At 42.8% G+C, this 14,728-nt stretch overlaps 1 protein-coding gene across 1 annotated transcript; it reads left to right on the top strand.

The window, feature by feature from the left end:
• Nucleotides 1-1,200: 1,200 nt before the first annotated feature.
• MKRN2 (makorin ring finger protein 2) lies at nucleotides 1,201-13,508 on the top strand. Its single transcript, XM_088472711.1, has 8 exons — nucleotides 1,201-1,456; nucleotides 5,234-5,362; nucleotides 9,046-9,218; nucleotides 9,346-9,656; nucleotides 10,283-10,497; nucleotides 10,799-10,909; nucleotides 12,350-12,494; nucleotides 13,242-13,508. Exons 1-8 carry the CDS (start codon nucleotides 1,431-1,433, stop codon nucleotides 13,383-13,385), a joined length of 1,254 nt encoding a protein of 417 aa, XP_088328837.1. The 5' UTR covers nucleotides 1,201-1,430; the 3' UTR covers nucleotides 13,386-13,508.
• The last annotated feature ends 1,220 nt before the right edge of the window (nucleotides 13,509-14,728 follow it).

Raw genomic sequence — 14,728 nt, 5'->3', positions numbered from 1 at the left:
TGCTGTACTGGAGATGTGGACTTTTGTTGCTCCGTGTAAACGCCAACATTTCGCGCCACTGCGGACGCTTTTTCAACCTTCAACAGTTTTTCAACAGTTTCCTTGCTGTGTCTCTTAGTATCTTTGCATAGAAAAAGTGTGTCCACACATATGACTGCCACACAGCTGCTTAATAAAGATTTATGCAGGGAAAGGTATACAGACATTTAAAGCCACAATCCTGCTATGTCACATAAATGTAACGACAGAAACAATATATCACTGTCCTTTTATAAAAACCGTTTTTGAAATGACAGAAACAATATATCACTGAGATGTCTTGTATGAGCTATTTTTGAGATACCATTCATTGCTGATTATTATTCTACCCTACATACAATGTAAAGTATCGTCTACCGAAGGTATATTTACACCAGTACAAATGTTCTGCATTATCACCTGATATTTTCGCTCTTCGCTTTTATATTTGTTATGATTCTTGTGTGAAACTGGGGAGGCTAATTGACAACAAATCTATGAGAGAATATTATCTTTCCTTGACCCCTGATGCCATATATCAGACATACGGTCTATTTGCCTAAACATCTGACCACGTGTTGACCTTAGGACACATAGTTTTATAGTATTTTGTCTGTTTTCATGCCTCCTAGAGATATATTTTAAGTGATTATATTAAAAAAAATAATTGTAATAATTATACATTTATAAATAAGAGTGTCCAAGAAAAAGAGCCTTCTTTTTTCTCTCTTTTTCCACATATTTCATCGATGGGGGAGAAACAGATGGTTTCCCTCCATCGATGTCTAAGCATAACCGAATGTTTTTCTTACAAGGTTTCGGTACTCGCAGCATAGCTCAGCCTTGGCACCCGCGAAGCCCCGCCCCCTTTCTGATTAGCCCACGGACAGTCAGTCACAAAACATGGATGACCATCGGTTTTAATCCATCGATGGCTACTTACTATTTCGTCATCGATTGTAACACCACCGATGGCCATTCCTAGATAGGAAACATCGGTCAAATGGTTCCAATGTACGATGTTTAACCCTGCAATGGTGAGGATCCAATGTTTCATCACCATCGCTAGATTTCTCCCCCCGATGATTCCCAGATGGTTTCCAATGTTTTGTTTGTTTGTTTTTTAAACTCTGTGGCTGCTGGTAGCTGCAGTTACTATCCGTGTGTGTGATGCTGACATTGCAATATACAGTTGCCAGCATTGAAGTCACTGACTCTAGCGCTACTAGCTAGTGTACACAGACCGAGACCGGAACTGTTCCGCCGTAGCTGAGATTCCCGGGCGAAGCGGTGATTGCGTTGCACATCTGGTGACGTCCGGCTGGGGGCGGGCTCTGCTGGGAGAAGGGGAGGAGCTATCGGAAAAGGTCTCGGCAACAATAACACGCGTGACGTGGGGACCGGCCAGAGCCATGAGCACCAGACACGTGACATGCCGGTAAGAGGAGAACAGGCCGGTAACACGTGCTCCCCGTCCCCAGAGACGGCAGTGTGTGGTGTGGGTGACTAGGGAGGGCACGGTAATGCCCCGTATGTGCGTGGGTGGCCCTGAGTGAGCGGTGTGTCCGCATCCTGTGTGTGATTAGGTGCAGGCTCCGCTGTGTGAGTGCTGCCCTGTGTGGGGGTGCAGGGAGCAGTGGGTGAGTTGCTGACGTCCTGAGTGAGCGCTCCATGGGGGAGGGGTCCTGGGTCCCGTGTGGGACTAGTGAGTTTCTATCCTGAGTGGGTGGAAGCGGTATGTGTGCAGGGTACTGTGGATTAGTAGGTGGGTGACCTATGTGAGAGCAGTTAGTGGGGAAGGGTCCTGTGTGTGAGAGACTAGGATAGGGTAGGTGGGCGTGTCACTGAGTGTGAGGGGTACTGCAGGGTCCTTTGTTTGAGAGTAGTGGGGTGTAGGGAGCTGTGGGTAAGTGGCTGTCCTATGTGAGAGCTCTTTGGGGGATGGGAGTGGGAGGAATCTATTGAGGGTAATGGGGGGGGGGGGGGAGTGTAGGGTACTGCGGGTTAGGTAGTAGTGTATAGATACCCTTTGATATTTGTACCTAGAAGTGACATGGAGTGAGGCCGGAAGTGTGGTTCCATGCCTATAAAGGCCACCAAAAGAGGAAATTTGTCCCCTCGCGTTGCTCGCCACTCTTCGGGCACGGGGGCTCGCTTTGCTCGCCACAGGTTTATGTTCCCCCTTTATGTCCACGTGGATAGTAGGGAATGATGTTGAACTGTAACTGATGATGTCAGGGTAGAAATATTGAAGGGGATCTATCCACTGCCGTTAGTAGGCAGAGAGCAGTGTGTGTAGAGTTCTATATGTGAGATGGTCAGTGCGAGAATAGGATAAGGCTACTGGGCTGTCCTCTGTGTGTGAGTAGGTGGCTGTCCTATGTGAATATGGTATAGGGCTATTTGGGTAACCTGTGTGTGAGTAGGTGGTTCTTACCTCTGTAAAAGTGGGATAGGGTTACTGGTGTGTTCTGTGTGTGAGTAGCTAGATGTCTGTCCTATATGAGAGCATGTTAGTGCTACTGGGTTGTCCTGTATCTGAGTAGGTGGGTGTCTGTCTTATATGAGAGCAGGATGGGGCTACTGAGGTGTCCTGTGTGTGAGTAGGGTGTCTGTTGTATAGGAGAGTACGATAAGTATATTGCAGCATCCTGTTTATGAGTAAGTCTATTGGCCAAGTGTAAATAGGTTGAGAGTTTAAAAATGTGAGTTTTCTCGCACTTTTTAAACTTGGCCAATATAATAGTCTGAGAACATGGAAACTCACATGGTTTTCAGGCTAAAAAACACTCACGATTTAAGCTCCAGGTGTTTTCCCATTTTGAAGATACAACTCGATCTATGTAATAGGGTGAGAGTATACTGCTAAACTCCCAATTCCTGAACTCTCACCCTATCACATTTGACCCCATGTCTCTTCTATGTGAGAGTAGGGGAAAGGGAAAAATGGAGTAAGTCAGTTTGGATGTACTGAGAGAGAACTATTGTCTGATTGTGGAGACGTGATACTGTGATTGCTTTTGTGTTTCTAACATATACAATCCCTGACCCCCTTTGTGCTCTTTGTTACATTAAAGTACATTAAATTGGCATTAAAAAAAGAACAATATTATAAGTTGGCCACCATGTATAGCGGTGTCCTCTCTTTGAGTGAGAAGATAGAACACTGACCTGTCTGCTATTTTTCCATGGGTAGTTGGGACAATCAATATTGTACAAAACTTGAATTAGAAGATGGGAAACTGAGTGGGATAGATTCTATTCAGCTGATGGCACACCAGCATTTTGGAAGCTTGGTCAGTAAAATGCAGCAGATATCTGCTGAAGTAAGTAGTAAGGTTGCCTAAATTGAACTCTACTCTGCTCCCAGCTGCTGGTGATGTTATCAGGTCCCTGGTAGTGGATTTAAACAGTTTCATGAAATGTTGATAGGTAGATCTGTAATGGCACCATGTGTAATGGAATTGTACTACTCCTGTCTCAATATCCGGTGAGGTCGCCCTCTGTTTCAAAATATAAACTATGTAGCCATTCAGGCTTGACCTCATGCCAAAATGGGGGCCTAATGATCTCCATTTCCTTAAGTATTATTTTTTAGCCACAGTCAATAAAACACAGTCAATAAGGGTTTAATATTAACTGGAGGGGTCAGAAAAGAAGCCCATACATCCAAATGGCAACAAAGCTTAGGGATAAGAGCTTTCCATAAAGGCAGGACGAAAGTAACATTAATAGCAATACCTTGTTCCAAAATGTGTGTCTCTTCCTACACTCCCAAAACTTGTGCTGGAAGGTGGGATAGTCCCTACGACTCTCCTGGCATGAACCAGTTTCATCCGGGGCAGAATGTTTCAGTTGTGCCTGAGAGAGAGAGAGGCCCTGGTTAGGACCTGGAAATTGACTTCCTGAAGGGATGCTGAATGTAAGTGCTGAACGGTGGCAGGGGTAGTATTTTCTAAGGAAATCAGTAGGGCTGGCAGAGGGAACTTATGTGTTCCAGGCAGCATGGGTGTGTTGCCAGGCGGCTGTCATAGCGAATTCTAAGAGTTCTGTATTTGTTGGTCTTAAGATAATAGCGATTGTCCAAGGAGTCTGAGGGTGGCCAAGTAGATGTATTATGGATCAGTGACATTGCATAATGTCTTTCCTGTAAGTCTCAAAGTTGTTGAACGGAGTAGAAAGTGCCTCTTGGGGCAAAAATGTCCCTAATGCACATAATATTTTTAGCTCTCCATCTGAGATATATACAGTAGACTTCTCAAGACCAAGGGGGAAGAGCGGTATTATCCCAAAATGTCACGTATTTAGTGTAAGATCTAATTCTATTTTATTTATTTATTTATCATAGTACAGGAAACATTTGTGTCCCTAAAGAGGATGTTTTGAAGGATGTGGGGAGGCTATGTGACTGGTAAATGCAAAAAGGGCAGCTGGCTAGGAAAGATAAAACCCTCCCCATTCAAGATCAAAATTGACATAACGATTCTGGCCTAAGAGCCAACTCTAGATGTAGTAAATTAGCGCTGACTGGGGAAGGGTGCTATATCGGGCAATCAAGATCTACTTTTTAATAATAAAACTGCTGTTTCCGAAGCATCTATTGGTCATAAATGCCTCAGCAGGGGCAATTCAATTGTTTTGGCTGTCACGATAATTAATGGGCGCCCAGTGTAGCAATTCAATTGCTTTTGGGTGCCCATTAATTATTGTGCTTGTTGTGCCCAATTAGACAGGGTTTAGCTGCGTATAGCAGCTACACCCATCCAAAGTCCTGGTTAGGGCGCCAAAACGTTAGTTTTGGCGCTCAAAACACTGGCAGCGCATATTTCTGAGTAGAAATGCTGGCGCCGGCGGCTATTTGCATCCGAACTAAGCCACAATTTAATTGCTCCGTCGGCCGCCTGGCACTGACCGCTGCTGGCCCTAAGAATTGAATTGGCCCCGTAGTGTTTCCATGCTAGCAGTTAAGAAATGTAGATACATTCAAATGAATGTAAGGTGCTCTAGTCTGCCACAAGTGCGCTGTAAAAGCATTAGTGAACTATGTACACTGTAAGCTAAAGCAGGTATTCAAACTTGGCTTTGTTGATTTTCCAGTAAATGTTTAAACTGGTTTAATAAAGATCTAACTAGAACAAGAGCATCTAACTATAACAATCCAACAACATCTCTGTCTCTCTTTTGCCTTTGAAAATAATGGATTCCCTGCTTTCAGGTATTTCATACATGGTGTATGTCGAGAAGGAAGCCGCTGCTTGTTTTCTCATGACTTAACCACAAGTAAACCTTCAACCATTTGCCGCTTCTACCAGAAAGGACAGTGTGCGTATGGATCCCGCTGCAGGTATGGTATTACATTCACTTTCTTGTCCTTGACATGTATTTGTGCGCCGTAGTGCTCCTCAGGCAAGGACAGTGGGTAAAACACAGCACACAGAGCACCAGGATATAGAAGTAAGGCCGGTGTGGAGAGGACAGAACTAAGACAAGAGGGGTTAGTGTGTCTCAGTGGAGGATGGGACAGCAGTGTTGGTGTACCATTGTGAGTAGTATGGTGAGATACAGAATCCACTAAGAGACCATGTTATTCTAAAGAGTACGCTCTCCTCTTTTATATAAAGGTGCGCATGAGTTTATTGAAACCTGGTAGGGAGAAATATTCTCCCATCTCAGGACTTCTCTGGTGAACACATGATCACCAGGTAACTTTTCAGGGGTCACATTATTTGATACGAATGCCAGGATGTGAGCGAGAGAGAGCACTTTTAATACACTCGCCCTCCTTTTCTGCCTTTGAGAAGGTTGTGCTGTTTATCCTAGTGGTCATTCCATGCCAAAACGCAAAAAAAGTAACTTTTCAACCCGACCGTCTTAGATTTTCATGAAATTTGGTAGGGGGAAAGACTGCATAAAGTAACTTTCATATCTAAAAGTTTAGCCCCCAGTGATACACGGTGTTCATGTTACAGGGTTGCAAACATCATAAAAAAATGTAACATTTATGCTTGCAAGATCAACTAAAACCAATCATAACTTTGCTTCTAATTGTGGTAGAACTTTCGTGTTGGTCTTGATTTGAAGCTAAGGGACCAGAGTTTTCATAAAAAAAAATAGTTTTATATTTAAATATTGACTTTTATATTTCAAGGTCACATGTGACCTTTGATCTTGAATATCTTAAAAAAAAAAGTAATTAAATTTTTTTCTGTACATAAAGTATGTTATACACTTAAATACAATCTCTCTTTGGTGTAAGTTTCAGTTTGGGAAGCCTTTGGGAACAGGAGTAAAAAAAATATTAAGTACAGCAGTTGAACCCACTAACCATGCAACTGGCAAGTTCAGACTTGTCTTGTAGTGTCTCTCTCTGTGTTCTAGGGATGACAAAATTGGGAGCCCAATGTGATGTCATCAAGCCTCACCCCCTCCTGTGTTTGAGTGACAACAACTATACGTGGGGGACTTTTAACTTTAATATAAGTAAGGCTCCTCTTCACCACCCCATTTGAACCCCTGCAATGCTTAAGACGAGTACCTCTTGCCCTTGGCAAAGGTTAAGAGCATTGTAGGTTTGAGTTTCAGGTGACAAACCAGGCAAGGGGCTGAGGACTTTGTAGGAGGTGAGCTATTTTGAATTGGATTCTGGAGGATTTGGGGGCTTGTGTAGTGATTTGCAGAGTGGTGCATGTGGTGGAGCAGCAAGAGAGAAAGATCAGCCTTGTTGGAGCATGTAGGATAGAATGTAATGGATACAGATGGATTAGGGAAGGGATGGGGAATCTCAGGCCCTGGGGCCATATAAGGCCCCGATAAAGTTTGGTTGGCCCTCTAAGCTTTTTGCTGCTAGCCTCATCTGGCTAGCATGGTGTATAGACGGGCACCCTACAGCCAGAATCTATGCAGCAGTGCTGACTGGAGTGTCCTTAAACGCTTCAGACAGTCACACCACTGCCCTTACAGCTCCCCGGAGCATCCTCAGGATGCTCCAGGCATTGCTGTAATCACCTGCAATTGTGGCCCCACCCCTAAGTGACATCACACGGAGGGGGTGTGGCCTGCATCCTGAATGAAAATAATGTTATATAGATCAAATTGTCTCTCGGCAGAAAAAAGGTTCCCCACCCCTAGATTAGGGGAATGTTAGCTAGAAAGAGGTGATGAGAGAATAGTTGTATCCTGTGTAAGAAAAGGACGTATTTTAGCAACATTGGAGATGTGAATGTCACAGGACTGCGAGACACGGATGTGACTAGTGAAATAGGGCAGAGGCGGGTGACACCAATTCAGTAGAGACTGAGGATATTGTGGTGTTATTGAAGGTGAGGCAGAAAACTACAGATAACATAATTTAGGTGCCTCCTGTATACATTTCCTTTGCTGAACATGTAACTGAACCCCTCTAATTTGCAGAGTCTTCTGTAAAGGGCTTTCTGTTTATCTGATTATTAGTATTTAGTACTATTATGCTGCTTGCTCGGCTGAGTGAGCACATGGTATCTGCTATGACTATAAAGCATTAGTGATCTCTGGGCTCAATTTATAAGGCAGAGAGTCTCGATAGGCTTTACCAAGCAATTATGTATTTAATCAAACCCTTTCTTAGGCCTGTGAGTGCACCGCTGTACTCAGTAAGTATAGACGAGGAAGCCTTTCTGGATGTCAGTACAGCTCGGCTTATGCACGAGGTTCTGCAGAAGCCACTCCTGATCCTAATCTGTTTCTTTGATCAATAACAAATCTGCCCTTTTTATAAACTATTATAGACAAGAAGCCAGCGCCTACTCATGTAATGCTTGTATTTCATTTCATATGCAGCTATACCCAAATTACTTCTACATGCAGGAGTGGGACATTCAGTAGCCATAAGTCATTTAGGAGTATTCTGGCTGGACCTAAATGCTATATATAACACCTATCCTTGTGTATCAATGCCTATTTCCCTATAGAGTGTAAGCTTGCGAGCAGGGCCTTCCTACCTATATATCTGTCTGTTATTACCCAGTTTTGTTCTATTAATGTTTACAATTGTAAAGCGCAACGGAATATGCTGCGCTATATAAGAAACTGTTAATAAATAAATAATAAATAAAAGGTATGTTTTAATATCATTCAGTGGAGTATTATACTCTTTTAGGGGACAAAGGTCTTTATTGCCAATATAAATAGATCTCACAGGGAGATAAGGTAGTCTCCTGGTGCACAAACCCTTGTCTGCAGGCAGCAGGTACAGGCCAGCTTCTCACAAGGCACCGGATTAATTGAAAGTTAAATATACCAAAGGGGTATGCCGTACCACAAATCCATTCTTGACAAAATATAAACCATGGGGATCTTTCAATCTTAAGCAAAAGGGAGAGGAAACTCTAAATCTTAATGTTAGATGGTGGTGCTACCTACTACCTTAAATAAGCATATACAGAAGAACAGAACAAGAAGTCAGTGCACAAAGGGTGCACTCATGTCCCTTAATAACAAAATAAATGTTTGTGTGTATTTACACCCAATTGTGTAAATACACACACACACACACACTTCTTCTTATTAAGGGACATGAGTGCACCCTTTGTGAACTGACAAGTTCTCTTCTTTGTTAACTGAAAGTTAATTTCAATGTTCCACTGGCAAGGAGATCCATAGGACCATGGCTGCTATTAAAACATTTGGCTAATTTAAATTATTAAAATGACGACAATATTAAAATGCTGCTAACGTGTTTTAGAGCCTGAAAAATGGTCTTTGAAAACAACTAGAACAAATCATTGTCATCGAATTAGAGCTTTAAGTCTTCCGATTCTGAGCACGGCACTACCTACTTTAAGAGATGTACTCAGTATAACCAGAGCTTGCACAATTGATGTCTGTATTGGCCACCCATTATCATTTTCTGACCTCTTATGGGAGTTCTAGAATGGGTGTTTAGGTTTCTCTTTTATTTTGATTTCACATCCACATATGTACGTAATTTTACTCTAGCATCGGGGTCCCTGCGGGGAAATAATGAAGCACTGCATATTTTGTTTTCGACAGATATGATCATGTCAAACCTTCAGGTTCTCCTTTGGTTTACTTCAACCAAGACCAACCATCGGCCTCGGTAGAGACCCCATCTGTACCGCCACCTGCCCAAGAAGACCCACCAGCCACCACCAAAAGCACCCCTCAGAAGCGGGAGAAGAAGTCCATTGTACTCCGAGACCGTGGTGAGTAGAAGGACTAAGCTAATCAGTAACTTGTACAAAGGATTTCCAACCAGGACACAGCCAAGTGCAAGGAAATTGAATCTTTTTTAATATGTGGATTTATTTTCTTTATTGTTTTATTTATCAGATCTGTGTGGATTGACTGAGGAAAAGAGCCAATCCAACCCTGCTCCCAGCTCTCACTACTGCAGCGATGCACAAGTTGGAGACCAAGGCCTGAAACCACATTCTTACCTGGAAGCCATCTGCACGGGACTGGAAGACGTGGAAATAGCAGCTCCCTATCCTGGAGACCCCCAGCAGCTGTGCCCCTATGCAGCGGCTGGGACGTGTAACTATGGAGAGAGCTGTGTCTATCTCCACGGCGAATTGTGTGAGATTTGTAATCTGCAAGTGCTTCACCCCTACGACCAGGAACAGAGGAAATCGCATGAAAAGGTTTGCCGGCTGTTCCAACAACTACCTGTAGGCTTTTACCGTTGTTCTAGATAGATCACACATCAACTTCTATACAAGAAAGAGCATTTGTATAATAGAATGTTAGTCGTATATATACTTTATGGAGGAAGTCGTTCTTGTTTATGCTCTTCGCTTCACTTCTTTAGCCTGCGCCAAGTGTTCTAAGATTTTAATTTTATAAGGATGAATTAAAATGTTGCTTCCGTGGGGCATTTATAACTCTTCCTGTAGGGTAAATTAAACTGGACAAAGAAGCTGCTCTAATAGCGAGAGCTCAAGTGGCATTCAGTAATGTTACAGCTGTACATTTTATCTAGTAACAAAGATAAGCTGTTTGCTCTCTTGTTTAGCTGTGTCCAAGGTGTTGCCCTTGGTTATGAATCCAATTTGGCTTTATGGTGCCTAGTGCAGCTTTAATACCAAGTACATTAAGTTCTGACAAGTGCCTGAAATATCTTTTTTGTCTACGATTGAATGTTACTACTTCATCTTTAATATTATAAGCTACAGCTTAGGTCATATGTTTAGTAGGATGGGGGAACAGTCGGTGATTGTGTTACTCCTTTGCTGATGTATTTACACTGTACGTTTGCTTCCTCCCCCAGTTGTGCATGGCGACCTTCGAGCTTGAGATGGAAAAAGCTTTTGCCTTCCAGGCCAGTCAGGATAAGATCTGCAGTGTCTGTATGGAGGTCGTGTATGAGAAATCTTCGCCCTCTGAGCGTAGATTCGGCATCCTGTCAAACTGCAATCACACCTACTGCCTCAACTGCATCCGACAATGGCGATGTGCCAAACAGTTTGAGAACCCGGTTATAAAGTGAGTGACCGCACCTGGACTCTTCCAGACTTTGTCTGCACCAACCAGGGTTTTGTGGGTTGTATTAGATCCTTATTTTTGTAACTTATTATTTTCTGTAAATCCACATTGTTCATTTGATCTGTTATTTTGCCTCCTTGTTCCTCAGCGCTGCCATATTTAACAAAATTGCTATTATCAGAACAGATCTTTCTTTGTGTGATCACATGGATTTTGTTGGTGGCATGTCCAGGTTACATGTTGCTAGGGGGGGACGTGAAACAGATCACATATTTTACCTATGTTATTTTCTTTGTTCCAGATCATGTCCGGAATGTCGTGTGATATCGGAGTTCGTTATCCCCAGCGTGTATTGGGTGGAAGAACAGAGCAAGAAGGATGAACTTATTGAGGCTTTTAAGCAAGGGATGGGGTGAGTGTGAATATTATGATATGTACTTTATACTAGGATTTATAAAAATGTTGCTATACATTATCCTTAGAAAAAAAAAAAAGTAAAAAGTGATCACTGTGTTATTCCCAATGCTGCACATAAAATAAAAAATTGGATTTTTCTTTTCTCTGAATCCATCTGGGGGACACTGGACCATGGGGCTTGAGGGACCGAAGGGAGCTGGCACTTAATTAGACTAGTATAACTTTAAGGGAGTAGCTCCTCCCCTCTGCAACCTGTGGTCCTCAGTACAACTTCCAAAGTAGCCCTAAACCAAGACTGAATCACCTAGTGTAATTTACTGATCAACCACAAACCACTCAGAAACAAAGAACTGAGCGTAAGGGTGGGAACGCAGTGTCCCCCAGATGGTTTCAGAGAAAAGGATTCAACGTAAGTACAAAAATCCAATTTTCTCTTTCATCCGTCTCTTCCCTAGTGCCCGTGGGGGGAGCTCAGGAGTGAGTTCCAGCTGCCACTGCGGGGAGTCAGGCGCCCGCTGGTAAAATTTCAGCGGGCGTCCGGCAAATGGAGCCTCCCTGCGGCGGTGGAGGTGGGGGGGGCTTGGAAAACTCGGTCGCCAGGACTAAAATCTTAGTCACCCTGGCGACCGGGATTTGTCGAGCCCTGTTTTATGTATATAAACATTTTTGAAATTGGTGTAATTGGCCGGTACTTTACTTTTCAGAAGTGAATGGCCATGCCAGCCCTCTGCTCCTCTGTATTTTCTCCCATCAGTGAAGTAAAAGAGCTGTGTTGCTATTAGTCTCTGTGGGTCTGCAGTTGAGACAGGCGGCTGCTATGTTGCCTGAATTTGTGAAAGTTCTATTTTTTGTGTGTGGATTTAGCTTGGAGAGAGAATAGAAAATGCTATTTTTTTTTCAACATATATTAGTAATTCTTTAAACTGCATAGATTTTCTTTGTGTTGCACCATTTATGGTTTGGCGACGTGTATTTAAGTTTACATGTGTTTATTTTATCATATAATTATATAATTCATTTCCCAAGTCTGTGCTGGTCTCCGTCGACCAGGGATGGGGAACCTGAGGCCCGGGGGCTGTATAAGGCCTGCGGAATCATTTGGTCTGGCCCTCAGAGCTTTTTTCTGCTAGCCTCATGGCACCCTGCAGCCAGAAATCTATGCAACAATTCCGCCTGGAGCGTCCTTAGGATGCTTCAGACAGTCACACCGCTGCCCTTACAGCTCCCCGAAGCATCCTCTGGATGCTCTGTGCATTGCAGTAATCACCGGCGATTGTGACCCCGCCCCCATGTGATGTCACGTAGAGGGGGCGTGCCTGCATCAGGCCGTGAATATATATATCAAAATGGCCCTTGGCAGAAAAAAGGTTCCCCACCCCTGCCGTAGACCATAGTTATCTAGTATTTTTAGTTTTATCACAATCTTCGGTTTCAGGAAAAAGGCCTGTAAGTATTTTGACCAGGGACGTGGCAACTGCCCATTCGGGGGGAAGTGTCTGTACTTGCACATGTATCCCGATGGCACCAGAGCAGATCCAGAGAAACCACGGAAGCAGCTTGGATCAGAAGGCACAGTGCGGGTAAGTGTGGCACTTATTCATTTGAGACTTCACAGCTTTTACTCGTTGATTTAATCTAAGAAAATGAAGCCAGTTTGTCATTCATAGGCTAGATTAACATCCTATAAAGTAAATACTTTAAATATTGTCTATTAGATCTACTTATCCAAAACTGTACACATTCAGCCTATTGCCTCTGGTAGCCTGTGACAACCATTGCCCATGAATTTCACTAATTAATTGTCCCAGCTCTGCTGCCAGTCACTTAAGAGAGGGGAAAAACCTTCATTAAAATTGTTAGTTCAGTCTTCAGTTGTGTCTTTATTGCCAAGAAATAAGAAGCAGTACATAGAGCAGGAGACGTATACTGGCAATGGGAAACCGTCCAAGTGCGGTAAGTAACACTGTGACTTTGGGTATAAGCATATTTGTTAGAGGACAGGACTTCTGTAATAGACCTATCTCGATGCTAACAAAATCTAGGTGAAGATCACTTACTATCCTAGAAGATACGTCCGGTGTGTTTCTTTATTGAGAAGCCATGATCTACCCTACTCCTAGAAGTACTACCCGTCACAAGTGGTTTAATATTGATCAGGATCTTTGCTCTCTCATGGTGGTTAGGGGAGAACTATACTGGTGCTATTAGTAAGGAGGTGAATCTGTGGCTCAAGTTGTGATTTTGCTACTTGTGGGACTTCCACACTTCAACCTATAACTGAGCTGTAATCACAATACTATCATCTGTTCTTCTTGATTCCAATGCAGTTCTTCAACGCTGTCAGGTTATGGGACTTCATTGAAGATCGAGAAAATCAAAGTGGCTCCAGCACGGACGCAGTGACTGAACTTGGGGACCTCTTCATGCATCTGTCCGGCACGGACCAACAAGCTGCCACTTCTTTTAACTGAAAAAATCTATTTATTAGAATGCTTAGACTAGAAAGCGCCTGTCTGGGGTTAGTGTGATTGCAGATATAAGTGTCCTTTTCACTACAAAGAAAAAAAAATAAATGAAACTAAGACTCGTAACTATTTTGCTCTGTGATGGCATTCTCTGCGGTGTAACCCTCTCAGCCTGTTAAATAACAGAGTGCTTTAAGGACCGCTTGTTGGCCAATCAGATTTAGTACACACATTTGGTTACTGTAAGTAGTAGATCATTAGCTCTGTCTCCCCAGTTACCACATCATCAGAGAAATGGCCAGCAGGAATGTCTGAGCTGGTATATTAAACATGTTGTGAGTTGTTATGCTCAGCTGTGGCCTGTAGATGGCAGACTTGCTGCCCTCCTTTGGCATTCTGAACAGTGCAGTATTTTCCTTTGGGGATTGATACAGATTTTATTATTTTAGACTTGTGTAAATGTAACTGAGAAATACCATAAATGTCATTACACATATACACACACTATCCACGTTTAGATAAATAATATAAAAAAAACACAAGCTGGTGCCATGATTTTAGGCGTACAGTACACTGTTTCATGAACTAGAATCTCAAGAATATTCAGTTTTAACATAATGGCAAAAGTTGTGAGAAGCTGAGTTTTTTTTTTTTTTTTTTTTTTTTTAATCTAATGGTGCATACACACGGCACGATCTGTACCACCAATGACTTGAAAGATATCGTTCATAGAGTCATCGTGCCACATCTCTGAACAGGGAAAATTGACGATATCATCCAAGTTGGCCTGCATGCATGGACGCTGAAAGATATCTTTATCGTCCATGCGGGAATGTGCATCGTTGGTTGATCGTTCACTGCCTGAAAATGAACAATATATTGTTCAATGTTATCGTTCAGGAGAATAGTCCCGTGTGTATGCAGCATTAGAGCAGGAGGGGTTGGGTACGGGATGCCAGTGGTCAGAGTACCAACAGTCAGAATCCTGACTCAAGCAGGTAAGTGCCCTAACCTTAATACTTACCGCTGGCATTGTGACTACATCCCACCAGGAGATCTGGGCTGCGTCTAGACCATTTTTATTTTAGCAGTATGAAATGTGATTTGGGTTAAGAAATAAAGAACACTTTTTTTTTATTGACCAGATATTCTTTTTGGAATTTGGTCATAAAGGCCAAATTCCAAAAAGAATTATGACCAACTTCCAAAAAGAATACCTGTTTTAAACCAATCTCCCTCAAAGTAATTTAATATGTATTGTGCAGGCCTCTGCTTCCTTGCAGCCTGTTGGACATGCAGTATTCTATGATAACTCTGGTATGGAAATGTATTACTGTCACAGCACAAGT

The sequence above is a fragment of the Taudactylus pleione genome, unplaced genomic scaffold (assembly GCF_031769625.1).
Source record: "Taudactylus pleione unplaced genomic scaffold, aTauple2 ptg000128l, whole genome shotgun sequence".
Lineage (NCBI taxonomy): Eukaryota > Metazoa > Chordata > Amphibia > Anura > Myobatrachidae > Taudactylus > Taudactylus pleione.
The sequence above is the reverse complement of the archived record's forward strand: the minus strand, read 5'-3'. Positions and strand labels throughout refer to the sequence as shown.